General features: G+C 37.9%; 1 protein-coding gene across 6 annotated transcripts in view; it reads left to right on the forward strand.

Annotated features, from left to right (window-relative positions):
• Positions 1-26755, forward strand: part of LOC122179336 (poly(rC)-binding protein 3-like) — a 130522-nt gene that overhangs the window by 68611 nt on the left and 35156 nt on the right. For 5 of the 6 annotated variants that reach the window (XM_042870149.1, XM_042870148.1, XM_042870151.1 and 2 more), the window contains exon 2: positions 15089-15245. In XM_042870149.1, the coding sequence (XP_042726083.1) occupies positions 15168-15245 (78 nt within the window). In that variant the 5' untranslated portion in view covers positions 15089-15167. Of the gene's footprint in view, positions 1-10165; positions 10292-15088; positions 15246-26755 lie in introns of those variants that run through there. The other variant, XM_042870150.1, reaches the window with a different exon arrangement.

Raw genomic sequence — 26755 nt, forward strand, 5'->3', positions numbered from 1 at the left:
AACCGTGTTGCTCTCTTAAGTGATTTGAGTAAAGAGCAGCCTTGGCCTGGCTTGACCCAGACTTTGCTTTAGTACAAGTGCTTAAAGGCTTACATTGTCTTCGGTGCTCCAAACAGTCTGAGAGCTTCATCCCTAGGTCATGTGACTGTGCTGAGATGAACATCCATATGTTTTAACACTTATCCTGAGTGTCTTTAAGGACACTTTTAATAAAAATATCTGCTGGCACCACTGTGCCACTTCTGATAGGCAGAGCAGCAGGGGAAGGCATTATGCAGGGGTGGCCACCAACTGATACTTCAGAGGCAAACCTATTTTTACCTTGCCTGTAAAATACTATATTCTTATGAGTTCTTTGGAGAGAATTTCCAATTAAGCATGACTGCTTCTTGCTCTTAGGTAATACTGGCAAGATGACCAAAAAGCCTTATCAATTTATAATTGTCTGCATGTCTTAAGATAGATATAGTTTACTTTGAAGCTCTAGAAAAGCAATGAGTAGCGTATTTGCATGTTGTTAGCCCAATGTAACTACTGTCTTACAGCACAAGTTTTGTTCTAAATTAATAACAATAATTGTTAATAACTTCTGTTAATGAAATTTTCACATTCACTTATATTGGAATACATCTCTATTTATGGGAGCTTCCCAAATAGCGATTTTCTGTGAATAGACGATACCTTCTGTCAGATCTTCACCTCTTTTTCAGACGTTTTCTGTTTAAGAGGTTCATCATGAAGGAAGGAGCAAGGATCTTGTTCTCCTGGTGTTCAGACAGCTCCTGAACAAAACACTCTGCCTTGAGGACTCTTCATGATCTGTATATTTTTGTTTTGCTGTGCTTTCTGAACAAAGTGTGTAGTCACTTTCCAAAAGTTTTAGGGGTTTGCATTTGGGATTGTGTCTTTCATAAGGAAACAAGCATACTCCCAAACAGTCTCTCAGGCTTGCCAAGCTACTGGACATGCAGGTTGCCAGAGGAGTTTTGCTGCTTTTATAAGTAGATGAATATGGAAGCTTTGAGCTTTTCAATATCGTTGGTTCACCTGTGGTATTCTGTTAAGGAAAGCTGAGCAGTGAAATACACAAGCGAAGGAATTGTTTGTTTTTCCTTTCTGTGGCCTTTCCCACAGGGACAGCAGCATAGTACACGTGCACCTCTGAAAGCACACTTTTGAAGGAGAAGTGAATTTCTTGCCCTGGATGAACAAAGTCCCAAGAAGAAGTTGGGACTGCCTCTAGGTGAGGTGAAATGCAGCATGGCCTAATGATAAAGGAAAGCCCAAATATTTTGTGGCAATTGTGACATTAAGGCTACACAATTAAGGAAACCAGACTAAGTTTATTAGACCCAGCTATTGTGTATTTGCATAATACTGACTGCTTCCAAGGACAAGGATTTTTTTTTTTTCTTTTCATCATTACTGGAAGAACTGAATGGCCTGCTTTAGGATTGCCCTAAAAGTGATTCCTGCCAAAATACATGTGTCCAAACTGGTTGGATAATCTGTTTTGGTGTGGCTGTGTCTGGCATGCTCACTACAGCAGTAGACCAGCAAGTAACACAGAAGGAAAACCCCAGAAGGAAAGGAGAAATAAGACAGGCAGAATTTTAAGCTTTGAAAACTGAGCGTGTTATCTTAATGGACAGCCCACCCTAGTGCAGTGAATGTAAATGACCTTGGTCCTTAAAGCTAGGTTCTATGGCTTGTTCAGTAGTTCCTCTTCTTCTCATATTGGTGTGTGTTCCTACAGCACATCCTTATTTAGGCAGTGTATGCTTCTTGACTACTACATGCTGTCCCTAAGCAAAAAGTAAAAATACTAAAGAACAAAACAAAACCTGACCAATACTTGCAGTCTGTTAGAGAGTACTTTTTAAAATGCTTGACACGGTTTTTCAGAAACTTTAGGAGACCCACCTATTTCACAAAAATAAACTGCAGTTGCCAATAGTGATTTCCACTGTATTGAATACAAGCTGATACAAACTCAGGCCTATTATAGATGCCTTGCACTTGCTCTTCTGAAATGCAGGTGACCCAGTTCACGTCTGCAGGTATGTGGATGTTATCCATCACAGTCACTGCTAAGCTGTGTGCTCAGCAGCCTGTGCTGTGTCACTCTGCAACAGGTGTCCACAGCAGCCGTGTTTGGAAGGATGTCAGGTCATGCTGGAGCCTGGCTTTAGCTCGTTTAGTGTAGACACTTCTGTCAACTGCTACAGATCATTTCAGACTGCGTTACGGTCTCAGAGAATGAACAAACGTAGTTCATGAAAATTACATTAAACTGATTGAGCTCTAAGAGAAGCTTTATCTGGGAAGTCTTTATGTATTACATCTATGAATTCCATCTGAACATAAAAAAGAACTGACGTAGTGACTCATCTTTTCATGTATCATAATCCATTAGATGACAGCGCTTTCAGAAGTATGGGAACAACTAGGATTATTTTGATGTCTTCTGCAGCATGCAGCATAAATTTGCTTTCTTTTTTTTTTCCCCTGTCTCTTCCCTCCCTCCGACTGACTGCGTCTCTCTCTTTTCCAATTTATCTGGATTAAACAAGTCTCTGATTATTCTTTATGCCACGGCAAATAAAGTCATTTTCAGAAACAGATGTCGAAAGAGCCCAGTGAAATAATCCTGGAGGCAGATGCAGTCTTCCATAAGCTGCCAAGCTCATGGTGCAATCAAAGTGATGAAACAAAATGGAACAGGCTGCAGAAAAAGTAATTAAATTATAGTTCCATTGTAGAAGCACATTTTAAAATTACTGAGATTCAGAGCCCATAATGCTAGTATTATAGTTGAAAGAATACTTGCCATGGGTCATGAGCATTTTTTTTAACAGTTATTAATCATGCTTGACTGGAAAGACATGTGTAACCTACAACAAGCTTTGGCTGTAGTTGTGCCAAAGGAAGCTTTTGTTCCCTGAAGAGAATTGTATCAAAGGGCCAGAGTGTCCTATTATTACATGTGCAATAGCATAGTGCAGAATCTGAGAAAGGGCTTTTCAAATTTCAATGCAGAGTACTGGAGGGGAAAAAAAAATAAGCATTATATCTTAGTGAATACTGGATGACATCCTTTTTTTTTATTACCAAGTTAACTTACTCATTATCTAAATAATGGTTTAAAAAGTCTGTAAAACACCACTCTTCTCCCTAACTTAGATAATGTCAAGATTCCTGTGAAAATGGAAAAGAGACATGAAATGTACAAAGTTCTAGAAATTAGAGATTTAAAAGACCTCATTAGCTCTTTCAACTCAGTTCCCTTTCCATTATAATCAGTAGAACAGCTGATATAATTTTTCTAATGATTTTTTTCAATAGCCAATATCTAAATATTCCTTGTGAATGTCTTGACTTCCGTATTAAAAAATTGAATGAAAGAGTTTCATGAGGTCTGTCCATACTGCCTTTGCAACATTGTAAAATTGTACTATTTTGGTTTTCAATTTCAAATAGATGTTTTGTATTTTTAAATGTAGATAATGGAACATAAAACCAGCAAATTCAAGTGTTTACTAAAAATCAGAAAAATAACTTATTTGGGTTCACAAAACATATTATGCCACACAGATACACACACATTAATAGCTTCAAAATTTGATATATTGGTTCAATTTGAAATGAAAGTGAATTTTGCAGGCTAGAAGTTCCTGTAAACTATATGCTATATGTCTAAATTCTTCTTAAGACCTGATCCAGCATTCCCAACATTAAGTGTCTTGGCTGACCTCAGCGTATCTCTTCTATAGCTTCAAGGAAGCTTTCTGTAGCCATTCTTAATGGAACTGCCAGAAGCAGTGCTGCTTCTGGAGAATATTATTCAGCCTGAGAACCCCTAAGAGGTTTTGAAGGCAGAAATTTAGCTTTAATTACTTCCTTTCTGGTAGTTATGTCATCCTTACATCAGCCAACCACACTTGCAGCATCCTAGTTTCTCTTCTTATCTTCAGTTTCCCTGAATATCACTAACCTTTCTGGAATACTGCCTTACTTATTGCTTGCTAAGCTCCATCACTTTCTTTATTCCTAATGTACTCCTAATGCTGGCCCCTGGTTACTGATGTAGATATTACCTAGACTTCTGCAATATTTTTTGCTTGTTTTTTTTTTTCTTATTTTTCCTTCTTTCTTTCTTTCTGTCTGTCTGTCTGTCTGTCTGTCTGTCTGTCTTTCCTTTTTTATAAGAATCCATTCCCCAGTACTTTCCTGGAGTCACTGCAGTAAGTCACCAACTACTTTCTCCTGATCTTTACTTTTTTCCTTCAGATGAGCAAATGAACCACTCCATGGTCTCACGCCAAAGGTAGGAAAGGCAGCACCAAACCCTTCACATCAACATGGATCCTGTCTTGTTTTTATAAGGAATATAGGACCAAATTTTGCATTCATACACATGCAGTGAACTCTGTTAAACAGATACAACAAAGCTAGTAAAGTGGATGTAAAAAATATCAAATGTGTACCCTCTGTCTGTTCAAATCACTTTTGTAGGGAGTTCCTAGGAACATGGGAGCTTTTTAAACAATTATATTGTTTCATTTCCACAGTCTGTTCCTCTCACTTTTCTCTCATGATTGGTTGGAGTTGTTCAAACTGGAAAAGGCTCTGGGGAGACCTTACTGCAGCCTTTCAATATAAAAAAAAGTAGGCTTACAGGAAAGATGATGAAATACTTTCCACCAGGACAGGGAGCAACCATTTTAAACCGAAGGAGGATAGATTTACACTGAATATAAGGAGGAAATTTTTCGCGATTTATGGTGGTGACTTAACTCCTGAAGGATGTCCCTGCCTGTGATGGGGAGGTTGGAAGTAGGGTGCTTTCTAACCCAAACCTTTCTGTAATTTTGTGTGGCTGGCTTTGAGTTGCTGAGCAACCAGTGTGCATCTGCTGACGCACCTGCTGGAAGCTCTGCTGGAAGTTCACTGCCAGGTCTGTACCATGGATTTTCCCTTGCTGGAAACATGACATCTCTCCTCTAGTTATACTGTGGCTCCATGAAATTTGAGTGAATTTAAAAGATAGGACATCACTGTATCTCTTCGAAATGTTTTTGAGACTAGTCAGGGATTTTGTATCTACATGTATATAAATATGCCTGAATGTATCTGTGAGGAAGGAGATTGAAGAATAAATGAAAGGACAGATGCTTTATGAAGTGTTTCAGTTCAGTGGCATTGTGAAGCAAACTAGTGCTTTTTTGCAAAAATACCTTCTTTTCAGTGGTTGCATGGGAGTAGCAAATGGGTATCTATAGCACTGATTCCTGCCAGTGCTAAAACAAGACAAAGTGATTCACTTTACAGCTGGCACTTTTAAGTCATTAATAAAGAAACTATTTGATTTTTCTTGGCTTTTGAATACTTCATCAATTAGATTCGCTTTTTGAGTTTTCAAGATTCTCCTTGTTTATATCAGTGACAAACATATTGATTTGGGTTGCTTAAATCTTGACGTGCTTGGCTCTTTACTCTGAGTATTGACTGTCCATGAAGAAGCCATTTATTGTGGGCTGATTGTTTCTTATCTTTTTTTTTTCCTTTCACTCTTCTTAAACATATTTTCAAATAACATGCTGGGAATTTCCTGATTTTCATTCCCACTGCACAGTCTTGGGCTTTGCAGTGTAATTCTTGTCATGCTATAGTTTCTGACTAATCACCAGTGATAGGCAACCCGAATATTCATTTTGTGAGCATGACTTCTGATGACAACAATTCCAACAAACTGACAGAGCATTGCAACCTTGGTTTTTGTTTTTCTTTTTACCCCCATGAATGGCAAAGTCTTCAACAGCACTCAGCCTATATTTGCATCTGTTAGGATTGTGTTCCTGTTAGACCAATTTCTCTTTTCAAGAATTCCCACGCTGCAGAAAGTGATACCAATTCCCTTGTGACAGAGCAATGGGAGCTCATCTTCTTCCCTCCTTAAGATGCTTCTTTTTTTTTTCCTGTTAATGAGTATTTATTTGTTCATCTAGAGAGCTTGAATGGATTTTCAAATCACAACCTTGTAAATAACATAATTAAGGTGATTACAGAAGTGACTTTTTGTTTATTTGTGTTAGATTCAATTATATCAATATATAACGTTTTTCTATTTAACAAGGTGAAATGCATTATTACTATTAGCTTATTTTCCCTAGCCAACAAATATGTTTTGTATTTGATTGAGTGAAACAACTGACTCATTCATCAAGCTAGAAAAGTCTGCAAAACTTTTAATTTACAAATAGGTTTGACAAATACATACAGGCAGATATCATTTGAACATTGATGCAATTATAGAAATACAAGTAAATTAAATATCTATTCTGTGCATAGTAGAAACATACCTAATGGGTCAATGTTTCCCATTAAAGAAGCTCCCATATTTCTTGAAATATTTTACTGGTTAGAGGCATTTTTTTCTCTTGATCAATGAGGAATTATCAGAATTCTTCTTTCAAAGAAAGTTATAATTCTTCATTATGTGTGAGACTATTTTTGCTAAAGATAAAGCTGTCTTAAAAAATCATGCTTTTCTTAATACTTGCTTATTAGGTCATGGCCCATCAATCTTTAATGATCGTCCACATGTATTACATAAAAGGTACCCAAATGAGTTTCCAGCATGTAATCATACGCTGTGTGTATATACACACACAATATAAAAGTATAAAATAGAATAGGATCATATCATCTTTTTATATGTGTATTTATAAGCCTTACTTACTCAAAGTATCTTCGAAATACAGCACGTGAACAATTTCTCTATTCTATGAGAGTGAATATAGTTATTTTTAAACCCACAAACAGAATGTGTTTGCTCCAGAACATTATGAGTTGTCTTATTTGCTCTGAATTAAATTGAGGTAAATTTACAACTGAAATGTTATTTCAGAAAGCTAAAGATTGTATCTGTAATACGTCAAAGTTGTGTATTTGACTTTAGGGAACAGAAATAATTTAGTAAATATAACACACATTCATAATGTTTTCATCATCCAAATGGTGATGGTTTGTTTTTTTGTTTTTTTTTTCAAGAACAATGTGGACTGAAAATCTTTTTTATATGATAGGATGTAAGCATTATTTCCTGTGCTGTTTTCCTTAGCTTCACTGTGACAGGCATATTTCTTTATTAGCTTTATTATCTCAGGCTGCATAAAAAGATTTATGCAACTAAGTTGGAGTATTTACATATAAGCAAGTAAAGCAAAATTTCTATTTAAAACTTCAAAAAACAAAACAAACAAAAAAAAAACCCCACAAAAGCACATAAGAAAAGAAAGAGAAAAAAACAAAACCAGTGCTGAACTTGAGGATTTTGGAGCCAGAGGATAAAGTGGCACGTAAAGCTGATTTTGTTCTCAAAGCTATGATTAGAAAATAATCTCTAGCGGATAGCTGGTCCACCATATGTGTATATTGTCTTCCCTGATCTTGAGAACTGCCAAGTCCACGATAAAGCTCACAGTTAATTGCATTCAGCACCATTAGGAAAGAGAAAAAAGCACTTTCTGGTCAGTCCTGAACTCACATATGAATCCTCCTAGAGAATATTTGCACAGAATAATTTATGGTGGGCTGCTGGTATTAACGTGGCTCTACAACCTTCCTATTTGTGGAGGAGTTCATGTTTTCATCTATGAGAGCTGTTAGCTGGATGACCTTTTCATGTATATAGAAGAGTTAGTTGCCAAAAGAATCTGTACCAAGTATTGCCATGCACACTGTTGTGTTGTTGTGTTTTTTTGTTATTTCACAGCAAACTGTAAAGATGCTCTGTATTCTTGTCAAGGTAATTCTTTCTGGAATAATGACAGGGGAGGAAAAAAAAAAAAAAAAAAAAAAAAAGAGAAAGAATGGAAAATATCACTGGGAAAAGAATCACTGTGTTTTCCATAACTTGAAAATCATTCAGGATCCTTGGGATCTCAGATCTGATTTGTTTGCCGAAGGCCATTGTGCAGCATCTCTGGATTTTCTGATACTTAATTTCCATGCACTTGGTAGCATTTATTGCCTGATGAACATACGATGTTTCCTGAAGGGATAATTTTCTATATTTTGGCAGTACGTAGCTGTCTATTCTGATACAGCATCATAACTTGGTATTAATTGACTTAAGGTAGATAATTCATCATAATTGAATCATAATAATCTAATAATTCATAATGATACAGTAGTCTACATGGTGTTTCTGTGAGCTTTCTTCTGATAATAAATTCTTTTTGCTCTGCTATTTACTTGAAAGGTTTTACAGAAAATGTTATAAATGAAAGAGTAAATAAATATATTATATTGCTGTTCATTTCTTTTTAAAAAGTCAGTAAGCAAACATGCAGAGTCATTGGCTGAAGTATATGCCTTCTGACCAGCATGAACAAAAGTAGTCAGTTTAAAGAATGGGGCTCTTACATGTCAAGGTCAGCAACTGAGCATACATCAGTTGAAAATAGAAATCTGTCTGTCTCTAATCTTTTGCTGTTTTCTTCAGAGATTATTTGATATCTGGTGATGATCTTCATCCTATAGGGTAAGAGCATTTCACATTTCAGGGGGAACACAAAGACAGTGTCTTCTGTAGGTAGTATAATTTATTCCTCTGACTAAATGTGTTAACCATATTCCTCAAGAAAAATAAAAAGGGTACCTCTTTAGATACCTCATAAAATTACACTGGAAAGGCAACACTCCGGGTGTTTTGCCAGTTTTTATATTTGATATATAAAAGTTGTTATGCTATTTTTCTCAATCTATCATTTCATTATGAAGTTCTCATGTCCTTGGTGACCCTACTACTTCCAGATATCTGAAGTAACTACACAGTTTAACAGATCAGAATTACAAAGATTTTTACAATAATCAACAACATCAACTTACTTACTTGGGCCGTGATATGATGATTTAATGGAGCCAAGTTCTGTAGATCTTGTTCACCTCATTAAGGAGTTAGAGATTAACATTAAATCTATTTTGGGATATAAATGATAAGGATGTGAATAAAATATACAATCTCATTCCTTTGCATACAGTCCTATTCAGTAATTTAGAACATGGAACTTGCGAGGTAGAAAGGTTGATGCTGCACCTGCTTCCTTAGCTATTGTTTCTTAGTCAGATTCTCTGGTAAGGTTTCTGTGTAAAGCTGAAGTGCTTTAAGGCATATTTTCTCCTTTTACAAGTTGCTATTGAGAAATCGTTTGAAGAGTTGTTGTTGTTATTACTGTTATATTATTGTGGGCATCCTGTGAGCCTTTTGTTCTTAGTAACCTCATAGCAGTATGGTTTAGTAACACCAGATGTCTTTATCCTTTGATTGATATATAAACTGAAGAAGTGTACACATAGCAAACATCCAGTCTTCTTTCATTTTAACTGAGGCCATAAACAGACAATGATAATTACTACTTATCAACATTTCTGAAAAGAATATCCTCAAAATAAAACAGTATGATTGGAGTTGGCTTTGCTTCTGATTTTGCTTTGGGTTTGGTCGTTGTGTTGATGTTGTTTAAAGTTCTGCCAATATTTTTTTGTCTAATTATACTGTTTAGTCCTTCAGCATCCAGAGATGTTACTTCCAAGTGACAAGCCAGAGATAGTAACTGCTTTGCTTATTTAAAAAAAAAAAAAAAAAAAAAAAAAAGCTTATTTTTAGGTTAAAACCTTAAATATATGGATGAAAGAGTAAATTTTTATTGATAACACCATCAGTTCTTGCCTTATAGTAATTTTCTTCCATTTCCTTCAATCACCTTCGCCTTTCCTATATTCCCTTCAGATTAAATGAAAGGATAAAATCGTGTAAGTAGCATAAATAAGTCCCTGAAGAACTCTGCTGAAAATGCAGGTCCATGCTTCTCATCATGCTCCCTGACAGTGGTTCTTTCAATTCCTGAGAGGTCTCCCTCCACCTGGGAGGCTTCTGATCAAGAGAACTTAGGTACAGCCTTTCATGGCTTCACATGGTTTGATTTTCTCTGCTTGTCTTTATTCACTCTTACTACATTTTCTTGATAATGACATTTTATTTTTCATCTTTTTTTTTTTAAAAAAAAGAGTTCTTGCTAAACAAACCAAACTTTTAACTTCTGTCTTCATAGCATCAGTGTATTACTTGCTCATGATAATTCTTTTTGTTCATCTTCAGGTTACTTAGTCTTCTTGTTCAGCTGCTGCCTGTTCCTGCTTCCCATCCCTAAGGCTTGGTCGTCTGCTTAGCTACCCCTCCTTTGGGATGGTTCCATGTATTGCTGAAATGACAGATGTGCTGTGAGTGAGTGGATGTTCTTACGTTTTCCTTTATTTAAGTTTTCTTCTTCTGAACCAATTGAAGCATGGGAACTAGACGAAAAAATTTAAGTGTCCTCATTTAAAATAGATATAGCTTCTGCTGAATGTCACTGTAATTTCCCTCATTCTATTCTCTGTTTAAATATCTTCCAGGGAAACAAATGGAATTGGTACTTTTGAATTATATCCTTGGGTTCCTTCATGAGTTCTTCACATTTACATCTTTCTACTGATGATTATGAAGCACCACAATTAAGTTAAAGAGTCCCTCAAACACAGCAAATGCTGTGCTGGATGCTTTTACCAGTTTTGTCTTTTGACAAGCTCAGCTAAACAACGACACGATCCACATTTCATTTACCAAAGCAGGCATTCTTCTTGAATGCTTTCAGGTGATACTTTCACATTTATTCCTCTTAACAGAGTTATCTGCATCAGCCAACTGAAGTTTCATCTCTTTCTCCTGGACTTTCTCCTTCTTTCTTCTCTGTGTCTCTTCCTGTGTTTCTTTGACTGTCCCGATTCACTCCATGCACACTGCTTTGTTTTTCTGGATCTTTCAGATGAGTTTTTTTGCTTGGCAGATTCATGAATGCTGATTTATTTTAGCTTTAAACTCAGAGATCCATTACTTGACATCTGCCTTGGTGTACCATGTTGATTTTCTTCATCTCTGGCATCTTTGACCTGCTGGGGTCAAAGACCCTGTTATCCTGCATACCTTAAGTGCCCACCTGACAGTTTTAAAGGAAGTATTTTTCAGCACTGTGCAGCCATTGTCACTACAACCATCTGTTTATTTTCTTGGATGGGGATTAGATTGTTTGAGTAGTAGGAGGAAAGCGGATCATGACGTTGACTTTTCCGTTCACCTTTCATGTCTGAGGCCTGTGACAGACATCTCACACTTCTTCCTGTGCTGCATGGACTCATAACCTCTGTGTGTGTAGTGTCAGTGCCATTTTGCCCTAGAGGTCATCTTGGAGCTTATAGTAATTCAGTGAGATCATTGAGAAACTATGCTAGTCTTTGGAGTAGTCTTTGGAGGAAAATATGGCTTAACTGCTTGCTTTTTTAATCTCATAATCTACCAAAAATTCTTGAAAAGCCATGTGAGAAAATTAATGGCTCTTATGTAGTGAATTATGAGCATACATGCCAGCTTGGGATAACAAATGTTGAAAATGTGTAGAAACACAGGTTAAAGACATTTGCATTAAACAAGTTTTTGTTTTATCGGAATCTCTAAGAAGCATTTCAATGCATGTCTCTACCTACAAAGAGTTTTTCACTTTTTACATAATAAATCACAGCAGAAATGTCTTCAGATGTTCATGTTTAGTCTTGTAGGAGGCAAAGGTCTGCTGTTTGCTAGGACCCATGCAGTGCAATTTACTTTCCTTCAGTTTCTGGACTGTTATTACTTGTTATCTGGTGATGCAGAGCACTGGATTTTGGATTTTATGAATCCTGGTCCTGCATCCTGAGGTCAGAGGGTCCATATTGTCTGCTTTTTCTGTCACCACTGGCTGTCCGTTGGAGGCTGGGTAAAGTGCATATAACCTCACTCTTAACATTTAGCCATGCAATTGACTGCAACAGCCTGTGCAGTGTTCTCTGATTACCTGTGGAGTCTCTCTGTCTTTCCTCTAGAGTCAGGAAGAGTGTAGCACTTTGACTTTCTCAAGACCCAAGCCATGGAACCTCATCACTCAGAGCTTCAGAAAGGAAAGCTCACACACAGAGGCACACAGAAGCCAGAAACGTAGTAAATTGTTCAAATTTTGAAAGGAAGGAGAAATGATTTTACTGTTTTTCATCATGTAATCATCACATTATCATCATCGCATGATATTCATCATGTGCTTACATATATCAGCAGTAGGTTTGGATGTATTGCTAACCAATAGAAGGCTTTGTAAAGGGAACCATTCTCTTCCTTGTGCCGTGGTTGGTCATCTCCCTGCACCCAGAGATCTGGACTGGTACATGTCCGTGATGATGCCTGCAGAAAAGAAGTGCTTTACCTAATTAGATAAATAATAATGCATTTTATTTCAATCTGGGGATATCTAGGGCAGCTGTAAATGACCTGACAAAGGAAGCACCCTTCTCTTCATGATATATGTACGGATACCATGTATTTCTTCCTTATTCTGTGAGATTGCCCTCTTGAATTCATTCCCTTTGTATCTCACACAGCTGCGTGACTCCTTGAATGCACACGCACTCCCAGCCCTCCCCCAGACATCTGTTCTGCTTCTCAGCACCAGGTGCCAGAGTCTGAATGTGTTGGGAGGAGGGGCAAATTCTACCAAAAAAAAAGTGAAAAGGCCATGATATTTTTGACAGTATTTGTAACAGTATTTTTTTTTTTACTTCTTTTTTTAAAAAGAACCCGAAAGTTGTTAGCTAAAAATGCAGGTTTAATAGTTTTAATCTGGAAAAGTAGTATTACTTAATCTGGAAAATCCAGTATTAGATGTCGAGGTTGGCAGCCCTGCCTGCGATAGGGGGTTTGGAGCTTGATCATTCTTGAGTTCCCTTCCAACCCAAGACATTCTATGATTCCATAAAAAGGTCAGGGCTGGGGAGGGAATGCTACTTTCTGGGAAAAGTATTTTCTGGAAAAAAAAATCCCACTGTGATCATGCTAATGTAGCATCACAGAACATAGCAAAAGGCCATTCCAATTGTAAACTTGTATCTAATCTTGTATTATTTTCCCATGTGGGAATACACTTCATTAGAGACACAACCATACCTTCATCACAAAATTTTGGTTGGCAGAACTTCAGTGGTTTACTTCTACTTGAAGAATGTCCACCAAGTGAAACATTCCTGGCATGCCCCGGGGTACCTCAGGTTTCCAGAGATCTCAGATGGTCAGTACAGTCCAGGGTAAATTCCAAAATGTATGCTAGTGTAGACATGCAGAAGTGCGCCTGTGTTTTGCAGGGGCAGAAGCAGAAAGTGTTTGGACATGGTGCATGAGAAGTACAGCCAGGCCGTTCCAGTATATTGCCTTCCATCCAGGCATTTTGCTTCTCTTCCACTTTTCTCTGTGCAGATAGATAATGTATAATGTAAGTGTAGGCGTAAAATTATGGAATAATTGGGATTTATTTCAGTGGCTATGGTCCAGTTTACAGAGTGAACAATAAGAAATGCAGTGATTCCATGCTGAGTTAGGGAAAATCAGATAAAATTAATCTTTGAGAACAGAACTTTTGAGGAATGTGAGTATGGATTCAGACCAACTCCTTGAGAATTGGTCCAGAAATGGCTATTCATTATACCTGTACTCAGGAAGACCATGAATCACTGATTTCTGATGTCTCAAGTCTGTCAATGGTGACTCCATACATACAGTCAAACAGTCATTAAGGCTGGAGAAGATCACTAAGATATCTATTCCAATTGCCAACCCATCCCCACTGTGCCCACTAACCACATCCCTTAGTGACACATTCACATGTTTCTTGAACACCTCCAGGGACGGTGACTCCAGCACCTCCCTGGGCAGCCTGTGCCACTGCCTCTCCGCTTTTCATGAGAATTATTTTTTTCTAATATTCAACCTCAACCTCTCCTGGCGCATCCTGAGGCCATAAGAACACATGTTTCTTATGTTCTTTCTTTACACATCTGCTATTCACTTCTCTTACAGTTAACATGCTCAGCTAGACAGTCTTTGCTTTAGTCAGTGCTTAATGGCTGTAAAGATGTAGCTTAATTACTTGATGAAACTGTGAGACTTTCTCCTACATTTTCAGGAGAATTCCCAAGCTAGCCAAACCTTTTGGAATTTCTCAAATCCAAAGCTAATAGACAGGATTGCAGTTAATAAGAAAACATTTACTGAAACTGAGTGGCTTGTTTATGAATTGTATGCTCTGTAATACATGCCTGAAAAGGACAAAATTGAATGGAGAACCTCTAAACCTCTTTTACTGTGGAATTTGTCTGCCCTTGGTAATGATGCTGTTTGCCCTCGTTGTTTGTACTGATAAATGTCCTTGCATGAATAAACTTGTAATGCATCTTGTTTATCTTTCTAAGGCCAACCCTTACAGCTTTCATTAGTATTTTAGGATATTTATGACTTCGTAAATGACTTAAAATCTGCAATTTGTCATTAGGAATTAAGACACATCTTCCTTCTACGTAGAGCTGAAGCTTGAACTGTGGCTGTGGAGGGACTGAGCCACCCCTGGGTCTGGCAGACAAAAACAAAGTGAGACAGTGCCCAGATTTACAGCAGCAAGTGGCTCTTAGTTACTCAGATGTCTTTGATAGCGTGTCATCTGCTGTTGCTGGTAGGGATCAGTGTTTAGGATCAGAATTAATTTCTAGCTGGAGAGAAAATAAAAGTCTTTCTCCTTCAAGAGCAAATAGAATTTTAACAGAGACAGAAAGGGAGAGAAATGGACATAGTGCCAGGCAGATGTAAAAATGCTTTTATATACTGCATGTACACACCACAAAGGGTAACAGGGGGAAAAGTGCTGTTAAGAAGACACTGTATTTCCCTTTGTTGTACTCTGTACTTTCAGCCTTGGAACAATGGAAGTTAAGAGAATTTTTAATGTTTCTGAAGGGAATTTATCATGTAATTGGTGAATGGCTGGAGAGAGTTGGTAGGGGAAGGATAATAATCAAAAGAGCCTTTTCAGCAGTCCAGCAAATCAAAGAGAGGAATGTTAATTGGTTTGTATAACATATTATTGGTTCAGAGTAGCTTTGAACACTCATTTGAGCTTTTTTTCCTTCTCTGCAGGTTGATTAAGTGAAGAGAAAAAAAAAAAACAAAAAAACACAACGAAGCTGCTTCCAAGTATTGAAGATACAAGGCCAGGATGAACCCGAAGGACTCAAAAGTGTCTGAAGGAGGTCTCAATGTCACACTTACCATACGCCTTCTCATGCACGGCAAGGTGAAGTATTTCCTGTGGCCGCAGCATTTGCCTGTTTGTTGAATGTGTGTGTGCCATCAGAAGCTGGCAGTGATACTGGCAGAGCTCTGCCTCTCCTCTTGTAGTTAGAGTCAAAAGCGCCATTACTGTGACTCAAAAATCAGCCCCTTTACTTCAAGTTGTTATATGTAAGGATGCTCTGCAGCCCCATTTTGGGGACAGAACAGGTCAGGGTTCAAGGTCAAGCAGGATGGGGCTCTGAGTACCCTGATCTAGCAGTGGATAGCCCTGTTCACTGCAGAGGAGTTGGACCAGATGACCTTTAAAGATCCCTTCCAATTCAAAAGATTCCATGATTTTAACCTCATGGGAAAAAGGCTTGCTTATCACAAACCTGTTTTGAGCAGTTCTGGTAGCAAAAATGAGTTCTTCTATGGATGTTTAGCCAAACTAGACAAATCTTTGCTCGTCTTTCTCGTCATTTGCTGGACTTCACAGGTTGTGTTTTTTTTAAGGTATCCCAGCATTGATTTGAGTGAAGTAATTGACACAGAATTACTGAATATTCCTGTTGAATTCAAATGGAATAGCTCTTTGTTATTCTCATGTAGCATCTTATTAGAGTGAACCCTCGATATAACAAGCATTTGTCCAGATTTCCTGAGGGTTTGTTTTGGAAGGTTGACTATAATCTCATTTCTGTCCAGCACAGCACTTAAACACACAGATAAGTGTGAAATCTGTGCCATAGACAAAGTGCCAATTCAGTATTGTCAGACTTAACAGTCTGATAGCTGTTTATTGCACGTTATCAGATCACAAAATGAGCTTTTAATTAAAAAACACATTTCACTGGTTTGTTTGTATCATTTGGATCAGCCACACCAAGCATTTTTGGTTTAAGGAATGAATGCCATATAAATCAGACAGTTTCGGCTCTTTATTAACAAGGGATAGTGAATGTATGTGTGTACTATTCTGCAGATCAAATTTATATGTGTAATTCTAAAATCTAGTTTTACTCCAGGAATTTAATTTAAAAGCTAAAAATATATTTACATTTTGAAAGCATGTTTCCAACCTATTCCATGAGCCCACATAAATAGGACATTAAGGTATCTCCTTAAGTATTTTACTTATGGAAATGATAGGAAATATGAGGGGAACAGTTTAAATTTTCAAATTAAAAGCAAACAAACAAAAAAACCAGAATTATAGTATTACAGATCAAGTTATGTATTTTCTCTGAAATGGGGCAACCATTTTGGTTGATATTTTTCCCCAAAAATACTCAGCCCCAGGCAGGCATCCGGTATGTAAAATCTGCATCTTAAACAAGGATCTGTCAAACAAATTTAATAACATTCTTTTACTGAGCCCACCGAAAACCATGTCCATGTCTGCACTCAAAATAGGGGTCAGTTGCACTGTGTTCTGGTTCCCAAGTCAGAAAGGCATGGGAACACATCCATATTCTGATTGGCATAACCTACTGGCTTCAGTCATACTCGTATATGCTTAGAAGTTCTTTTTATTTGTCACTGCCAAACTGCTCTGCTTCTTTCGGAGTCCTGCCATTAAAGCGAAAATCAAGTATCTGTCATTTTTCAGAATGATTTAGTTAAGATGTGGGCTGGAGTTTTGTTATTTTGTGGTTTGATGGTATTGTTTTCTTTTCATGAAACAATGGATACATTAATGAGAAAGAAATTAGAGCTAATTTTCTGTGTTAAATATAGTTGATTGTGTATGCAGTCACTTTTAACAGCATTGGATGTTGTGTGTCCAATATTCAGTGCATGTTTAGCCCCAGGGGTTTAAATTAAACCCATAAAAGCTCTGAAATTCAAAGCCTAAGTGGGAGTATACCATGCATCCTCAGCTAACAAGGCACAATGGGTATACCATTAACTCCAGTATGCTCTAATCATGTGTCCAATTGTACCTAAAAATTGCAAAGAACACACTAAATTAGGATTTATTTTGGTGATAAAGACAAAACCTTATGGTTCCTGTGATATCATTTCTGTGATTTAAAAATGCTGATATTGAGGAATGAAGGATCTTTGATTTAATCTGAATTCAATATGAGAAGGTTGCTCTGAAAGCTGTATTTGCTTCTGAAAAACAAGAAGAAACATGCTGCTTTGCTCTTCCTTAAGATTTTTTGTGGTAATGACGCTGTTGGAAATCGCTGATCTCTAATTAGTATTTCTAGACAAAATAATTAACTGAGACTGAGCTTGAGCTGTAAATAACTGGTCATAACTTGAAAGAGGAGAGGGGAATTAAAAAATTTTAAAAATAACAGTGGCAAACTGCAAAAATTCAAGGAAATATAATTCTAAAATCAGTGTTTTTTTAATGCATTTCATGGAAATACCAAGCTCTCTCCCCACTAACTTTGATTCTGTCTCTAAATCTCTGGTACTTGTGAACTTTCACATGGTGAAAGGTCTGTGTGCTTTATGACACCTACGTTCCTTATCATGGGAAGTTCATAACTTGCACTCCTATGCTCAGCTATCTCAACTGTAAACCCTGCAGAATTAGGAAATTTTCTGGTGTACTTTCCAGGTGATTTGTACGTGAGCATTATAGTCAAGTATGGACATCTTAATTATGTAGTTAAGGTAAGTTCTGTCACGGTAGTGTACCTGCAGACAGAAAAATTGGGATTTATATGAATGGACAGGCCTCTATAAGGAGGTACTGAGTGAAAGAGTCAGCGTGTTTAGAAACAAACAGTGAAGCCAGAAAAATCAAAAAGAACTTCAATATCTAATGAAAGGAAAGCAGACAGGAGCCATCTTGACCCTGGGATAAGTGTTTCTAGGGCCTAATATGAGCGGTTTCCATCTCAGCCAGAACTACAGGAAGTGTGTGCTGGTGTAAGGTGAAAGGTGTAATTTCCATCCTGTGCTGTGTTATCTCAGGAACAAAGACTAGAGTGGGTCAGCCTTGGAGAGAAACCAGTAGCAACAAAACATTTCTCAGGCTTTCTCACAGTGTAGTAGAGGAGGGCTTTTTAGGGAATTTGATACATGAGAAGTTGCTCTTCACATCTGCAGATAAGCAGTTGTCTTTGTTTGAAGGGAGTTTGGAGAGAGACGTTAGGAAGAATATATTTGGATGCATGAAGAGGGGAGCAGGCTGTCTGGACCTGCCGCAGTAGCCTTCAAAAGAAACTTTTAAGGACAGTATAGACAAAAATGAATAAAGCTGCAATGGCACTGCATCCTCTGCTGCTCAAGACATTGTTGACTGAGGTACCTGAATGCAGGAACTGTGGAAACTTTTGAAGTATGTGCAGGAACTACACATGTCGAGTATGTTAAATAATGCAGAGACGCGTTTTCATCTCTTATTAATGACAAAGATGTACCACATTAAGAGCTAAAAATGTTTCATATATTTCAGTAGAGAAGAATGGTGAATATGGGCTGGGGCTGTTTACATTGTGCTGCTTCTGCATTTTCCATCTAATTCCTACTGTTTCTTGAAGTTAAACAAGTAATGTCAATCTGTAGGGCAGAAACTTGAGTGGGTATGAATGTTTTATCACCTCTGTTGGCATTAGAAGTAGAATTTCCGGAGAGGGTTAAAATACTGGAGTGACTGTTAGACTTCTGATTTCAGCAAAAGCAAAAATGGCACCATTTACTAGGATCAGGTCAACGTTTTTGAAGGGCTTTCTGGATCACAGATTGTGAGCATGTGCATTCATGTGCAAACAGTCCCCAGCTGTGAGAGCCCTCTGTAAGGAGAAGCAGAGCTCAGACTCCAAAAGAAAAGCTTCACTTTTTCTTTCTTTATTATTTTTGTCAAAATTGAACTTCTTTTAACTCTCTGCATGCTATTGGTTCTTTGAGGGAGCTTTCTTTCTCTCTTATCGTTCCTTGCTCACCTTTTACATACATTTTTTCTCCATTCTGTGACTTGCAATTGCTTGATTTTCTTTCTTACCACTAATAATGAGACTGGAAGATTATGGAATATTTTTGCTTGCCCACAGATCTCTACCTACTTACCTAACCTTTGCAGCACTCTTGTTCTAGTTTTGGTCAGTTCATGCCCAGAATGAAATAACCCAGAAGAAGCCCTTACTTTGATGGTACTGGATAATAATTACATTATTTTGGTGGGGTTTTTTAAATTTTTTTTCTGGTTTACATTTGTACACAACCAATATTGACCAGCTGATTATGACCCTGACTTACCATTAGAACTTAAATTTAGATGTAGATGGTAAAGAGGCTGTGCTGGTAAAGAAGTGTTGCATTTCAGGAAAGAATCTTCATGGAGATTTAAATGTTGGATGCATGAGCTGGAACGTAAGAATATACTCAAATGTGCCAGCATGAAAAGGGCAGCAAGATCATGAACTGATTTGGATTTACATATCATAGTGGTGGCACAGGAGTCTGTTTCCTCCCTTGAATACAAACCTGCAGAAGAAAAGGTACATGATTTCCAATGGCATTGTGCTAAGATATGTGGCTACAAAATTATAATGGGTGCTGTGAAGCCTGCAAGAAAGCAAATTGGAATATGTTGAGTTTGGGAAAGGTTTTAGAGAAAAGAGAAAGCTCAGAAATAGAAAACAAACTGTATTAATGAAGTCAGATGGGTTATGAAGAATAAGGAAATAATTTATAGACAGGATAAAGAGGGAAAGATAGAACTGGGAGGGAAGTAGGACTCTTGCCAGATACTGAGAGGTGTAAATGGAAGAGATGAGGCAACAAAGGGGAGAAGATAATTTAGAAGATACATGTTCAGTGAGAGGGGGAAATCTGGAAAGCATAAGCTTTGTTCAGACATTCTCAGAAATACTCGGAGAGAATAAATACAAGTAATGGAGTGCCAGTATTTTGAATGATGCAAGTACTTCTGGCTGGAAACAATGAGATATAATATATTTCTGAAAGCAAATCACAATAAGGGAATTAAAATAGAAATTTGTGGCATTGAGGTTTTTTTATAAGGTTCTGGAAGCCTTCTAAGTGGACTTCAAACATTTTTGGGGACAAGCAATACATATACTGTGTAACATGTATAACTTGATTTGGTGGAAAGAAGATACGATGACTATGCAAAGCTTTTCTTTCCCTTATAGCATTTACTTATTGATAGGTTTCTCACAGTTTCAGCAGTCGTGAGTTAGAAGGATTCATTCAAATATTCAGGGATGCACAAAAGCCTACGACTGCCTTGATTTTTAGGCACTAAACTTTCAATACTTGTAGCTATATTTTGGATTCACTGAGGAACTCTGTTTCCCAGTTGTTTCAGCAGGATCACTGGGTGCTTAGTGGGACTGGAAGCACTTGTTGCAGCAGACTTGCATCTAACTTGATATGCTAACTTTTAGACAAATTGCTAATTACTTTATGATGCTGTATGTAGGTGTTTTGTGTTTTGTTTTTTTACAAGAAAAAGAAAAAAAAATCCATTCATTAATGTGCTTGCCCACATTTAACAGCTGAGATACAGACAGTAAAATCATGGAGAACATTTTCACTTTTGTCTGTGTCAACAATACAGTTGTATCATCAGGGATTTCTTTTAGCAACCACTTTTGCATGCCTGCTTAATTGACCTCTTAAAGACTAGTAAAGCAAGCGCAGGAATTATTGTTTCCCATTTTTTTTTCTTCTGTTTTTTATTATTAAAATGCAACATAAAACAAAGCATCCTTAAGAATCGTTTTTCCAGTAATTTAATCCAGGCTATGAAATGCCAACCAAGCCAATGTTTGTTCTGTTTCCAGTTTCCACAATCACTGTCAGGAGTATTATGAGGATTGACTGTCCCACTTAACTGCTATTATAGTTCTTGCTTTGTTCATTGCAATTACTGCAGTACCTAGGAGCTCTGGTCATGGAACAAAACTCCATGTGAACACAGCAGAAGGTGGGGCTGTAGGAAAAGGTGAAAGTTTTTTTTGTTTATTTTCAATAGGCTACAAAAAATTAATAGAAAGATCGTTGGTATTTTCCCAGAGGCCCTGGTCACAGTATGTTACCCAAAACCATCTCCATAGCTGAATGTTCCTACTTCTGTCGAACAGTCAGTCCACAAACTTAACAGGATAAGATTGCAAAATTCATCCACACTGTTCACTGCTGGTGTTTCAGCATGGCCAGTGGAGGGACAAAATGAAGGGACAGAACTGGGCTTTGATTTGGGGGTGTTTTGGGTAGGTAAGTTGTGAAGCTGAATACAGATTGATTATCTGCTATGAAAAAGTACGTGAGAAATGTTGGTTGTCACAGCTGGAAAAAAGAAAAAAAAAAAAAAAAGATGGACATATAGGAGGATCATAATACCAGCATTTCCATCAGAAACGCCATTAGTCGAAGCTTTCCCTCAAGCACTCCTTTTGTTAGCATGAGATCTGTCTCCACAAGGGCTTTGCCCATGGTGTCTTACTAAATTAGGGCAGTTAGACAGTGACTGCTAAAGCATCACCTAGGAACATGACATCTCCTGTTTCAGTGAGGTTAATCCCACATAATCTCAAAACACAAGGAAAGCTCTCAGTTTATTTGAGGCAGCCATTTGTTCGCTGAGGTAGACATGTTACATCATGTTTTCCAAAACTGACCAAGGCTTTTTTTTTCTGTCTGTAAAAAATGGTCTGAACCTAATGGAACACATTCTTGGGGTCTTCCATCATAGAATCTAGAATCACCAAGGTTGGAAAACACCTCCAAGATCATCCAGTCCAACTGTCCACCTACCACTGATATTTCCCGTCAAATCCATGTCCCTTTGTAAAACATCCAAACATTCCATGCTGTATCTTCATGTACTATTTCAGTTTTTACAACATTGTTATCAAAACAATGTGGGGAGGAAGAGTGAGGTTGTTATGTCATGCCTCCTTATGAGTGATAGAAAGGCAGTTGGTGCTGGTCTACAATCTTTTGTCTGTGCAGATGTTGTTTGCTATTGACAGGATCCTGCTTTGTGTTGTGACAGATGTGTGTCCCTTCAGTGGAAGGCTGTATTTCTTCAATGCTTTCCTAACAGGCTTTTCTGTTTATAGAGCCCAAGCCCATTGGTTCTACCTTATCCTTGCTCATAGAAAGCAGATGGGCATACCATGGAAGTAATTCCTGCATAAATTACAGGGTTTGAATGTCGCCTATGATTTTCCAGATGCTTTGGGATAAAAATGTGTGGCTTTTTATTACTTCATAAACATGTTTCTTTTAAGATGCACCACATCTCAGGGCTCCTCTGAGGTTAGTGATCCATTCACCCCACAACACTGATAGCAGAAGCTGCTTCAATTGAGATCTATGCTGTTTGTATGGCCATGGAATACACAGCCATTTTATTTTTATTTCCTAGGCCACAGTAATTATTAGTTTAGCCTCACACTTAGAAAAGTGATGGAATTTCACACATTAGGTTTACAAACAAGAGATTTATGTTTACACCAAATTTTGTCAGCATTTGTTAAGCCTCCTGTTTTCTTAACATGAGTAATTTGTTTCTCTTGCTATTCGAAAAGCACTCAAGGTAATTGATTTGGAGATAACCTTCTCCTACAGCATGTTTTAAATCTTTCTTTAGCCATTTGCATCACCAAGAGTCCTGTGGAAGCTGTGGCTCACAGAGACGTCTCTGCTGCCACCTTTTGTTCTGCCGGGGCTGCCCAGTACTCAGGATACCACGGATGGTACACAAATGGCAGGAATAGCTTTCTGCTCTGTGGTGGGTCCACTTCTCCCCCAGGCATCTATTAGGAGTAAAAGTCACCCCCTACGTGTGAATTAGATACAAGGATAATACTACATGTTACACGTCCTGTCTACTTCTTTGGTATCTGTATGCATATATTGACTACACATACAAATATATAAATGTATGCATGTGTGTTCATTTGTATCATCACACACAGAGCTGTAGCTTTTCATAGGCATTCTGTTCATCCAGCACAGTTGCTATGGCATCTGACAGACAAATGTTTGTATGATGAGACCAGGGACAGGGCAGCTGGGCAGTTGTTGGGCAGTTCTTTCAGCTTTGGCAGTCCACCAGATTACTTCAGACCTTTTTTTCTCCCTCTGAGCTTCAGTTCCCCCAGTGACAACATTTTTATTTGTGCACTGATTTTATATGTCATTAAAATGTGGCTATATAATAACCAATAATTGTTATTATACAGCTTATTTTCCCACTATGTGTGTGGATGGTTATCCCATAAATCAATCTGAAATTGATCATAAATACTTAACTTTAGTTGTATCACTGAGCACTAGAAAATAACAAACGATGCAAGAGTGATTAATATATTCCAGTAAGCTAGTATATCCATGGTAACTCAAACGCAGTGTCTGATCTGTACTGAGACTGAATTTGACATCAGATGTGGGATTCCTCTTACAAAAATTACTTCAGCTATGTTCTTGTAAGTCTAGGCTTCCTCCACTGCAAGTGGAGAAAGACAAAACCCTTGAGAGAATACTTCTCCCCTCTTCTTTGGAAATGAAATTTCCTCCATTATCTCTCACTGTTGACTGCAGAGGAACCTGTGTTCTGACACTAGAATTTTTAACGAACTAACATAGGTGACAGGCATCCTATCTCTTATGTCTAAGCAGTTGACTTGATCATCTGGCAGATTTAGAAAAATTTTCTGGATTAAATAAGGACTTAAAAATAACTTTGGCTAGAAATATTGACAAAGCTTGAATGTTATAAAAATGGTGTTAGATATTTTACGAAGCACTAAATATAATTTAGGGTGGCAGAAGAATCTGTATGAAACAAATACTGAGCTGTACAAAGAGCCATTAAAAGTTTGATGAAGTAGCATAAATAACATGAAGAATGAGGCATAAAGAATTTTCTGATTTTATCTGTGACAGAATGAGTTTTCTCATCATAATTAAAAACACAATCCATCGTCTTCAGTATTTATGGGAGTTTTCCTAGAAAGAGCAAAAGCTCAAAAAAGACTAAAGCAACCAGTTTAGAATAGCTTTAGAATTTATCTTCTTTGGAGTAATTTCCACAAATTGAACATTTTGGAGAGTTAAGAATATCCATGTGAGGTTACTGTTTCCCTCTTCTCCCTCCTCTTCCGAAAATTTTCCAGCAGAGTCCCAACTCAAAGGGAGCTGCAGAGCAGGGAAGGGACGATGCTTGCCACAGTACTGGGGAGCTGCTGCCTTCAAAATCAACTTGAAATTCTCACTTTGATGAGGCAAAGGTTTGAAGTACTCCATAGACTTACAATGGCATTTTCAAGCATGGTCCGAGGAACTGGTCAGAAGTTTCACTGAAATATTTTTTCAGTGGGATTCACACCGTGCATTCATTCAGATATTTGATAGCTTGTATTCTTTAGCAGTAAATAAGGGGATATTTGCTCAGGTCGAGTTCCTGCCCCTACTGAAATCGACAGCAAAACACCCACAGACCTCAGTGAAGCTTGAGAATCTTGATGTGTTGTGGTTACTTCCAATTTCTTTGTTTGAAATGCACTTTTTTTTTTTTTTATAAACTGGGGTTACAAGCACTGTATTGTTTTTCTGTTTCCAAAGCTAAAATATTTTTTCCTGTTTCCAAGGAAGATACAACTGTACTGATTTGCCATGTCTCATTCATACATTTCTGAAATAACTGCATCTGTCATTAAGACCCAAAGTGGTTGGGCAGATTGGGCCAGATTTCATAAGAATTGTATATCAGCAGAGCTTTGCAGATTCAAGATAAGACCTGTAGCTTCTAATGAAAATTCAGACGTAAAAAATACGAAACACACTGAAATACAATTGCTCACCCATAATAATCAAAATATAATATGCTCACTCACAGCAAAAAGTCCTGCTTCTAGGGAATCTGAATTACACAGTAAGTTATTTCTGAAGCCTGTGATTGAGAAGAAAGACAGATCTGCTGATTGCAGGAGCTGAAACTACTAGACATGACAGGTTCCCATCAGTAAGGGTTATATGTGTCTATCTGACCCCTCTTACCCAGATATCTTTTAATCCCACTCAATAGTTAGATGGCTTAGCATTATTACAGTGATCATCTGAAAAAATAGTACAATCTTAAATATCTTGTGGAATGGGCATCCCAGATTTGTCACTGCTAACAAAAACATTGCACCTCACTAGAGAGCCAACCCAGAATGCTGACATGGTGGTCTGAGCCAACCCTGCACAGTCTGAAATGCAGGAAAAATGCAAAGTTCCATTTCTTTGCATGAAATGCGCAGATATAGACACCTTGCTCACAAGTCAGGGCATAGGAAGCTTTAGCAAGCATAATCTGTGAAATGTGGAGGACTGCCTAGGTCAAACTAGCAAAATGGCATGTTTGCATAGCAGATACCTCCATAAAATTTTCAGTGATTGTCTGGACAATTTCTACTCTATGGCCAGCATGTACCAGAGAGCAGAATCTCATCTTGGAAGCAAAGTAGGAAGGGAAATAAAAAAGGGAAACAGGAAACAGAAAAAATAAAGTTTGAAAATAAGCATATAAAGAGGTCAGACTGGGGTAAGAAACTTCGAGGCTACAGTTAGGCATTGGATATAAGTAGGCAGAAGGCCATACTTGAAGAATGGCAGGTGGACACTGGAGACCTAGAGGTCTTCAGTTTGACCTTCTGAATCAAGCAGAGCCTATTGGAACAAGTTGCTGAGGCCTTTGCTCAGGGTGGGTTTGGACACCTCTGGGCACCCAATCCAATGTCCAGACACCTTCATGGTTAAAAAAAATAAAATAATAATAATAATAATAATAAATTCTTTATGTTAAGTAGGAATTTAATGTTGCAGCTGGTTTGTTTCGTCTTACACTTGCTGAAGTTTGGCTCTAGTTTTCACATATTCCCTTGTTGTATACAGTGGCAAGATGACCCCAAGTGATTTGTTCCTCAGGGTGAACAAAAACACTTCTGATGTGTCCTGTGCTAGAGTGGCCTGGCACTGGGTTTGCTTCAGTATGTCCTTGTCTGTCATGCACTTGGAGCCTTAAACAGGATGCAGTCCTCTAGGCATTGTCTCACAAGCCCAAGGAGAAGGCTAGAGAAACTTACCGTGGCTTGCTGGCTACACTGCTACTAGTACAGCCCAGAATTTGGTTGACCTTTGCTGCAGGGGCACACTGCTGATTCACATTTGGGTTGTGCATCTGGAGCCTTAAGCCTTTTACTATGAAACCCCTGTGTAGCAAGCTGCTGCCCAGCCTGTCCTGGTGCATGGGCTTGTTCCTTCCCGAATGTGAGACTTCACATTGACTTCATCATACCCCTGGAAGTTTCTCATTTTTTCAGCCTGTCTAGGTGACTTCAAGTAGTCTTGTCCATCAGTGCACTGATGGCTAGCCCCAGTTTGGTTTTACCTGTAGACTTGCTGAGAATACAAAGAAACCATGTGTCAAAGTTCTTTACTGAGAAAGGTCTTCTTCTCATTGGAAAGTCTTTATGTCTTGTGAGGAATCAGAAACACAAACAGCTTCATATTGTAAGCTTATAAATAACCTAGTGGTGAGGAATAGCT

Source organism: Lagopus leucura, unplaced genomic scaffold, assembly GCF_019238085.1.
Source record: "Lagopus leucura isolate 7727_CA_CO unplaced genomic scaffold, USGS_WTPT01 Super-Scaffold_100002, whole genome shotgun sequence".
Taxonomy (NCBI): Eukaryota; Metazoa; Chordata; class Aves; order Galliformes; family Phasianidae; genus Lagopus; species Lagopus leucura.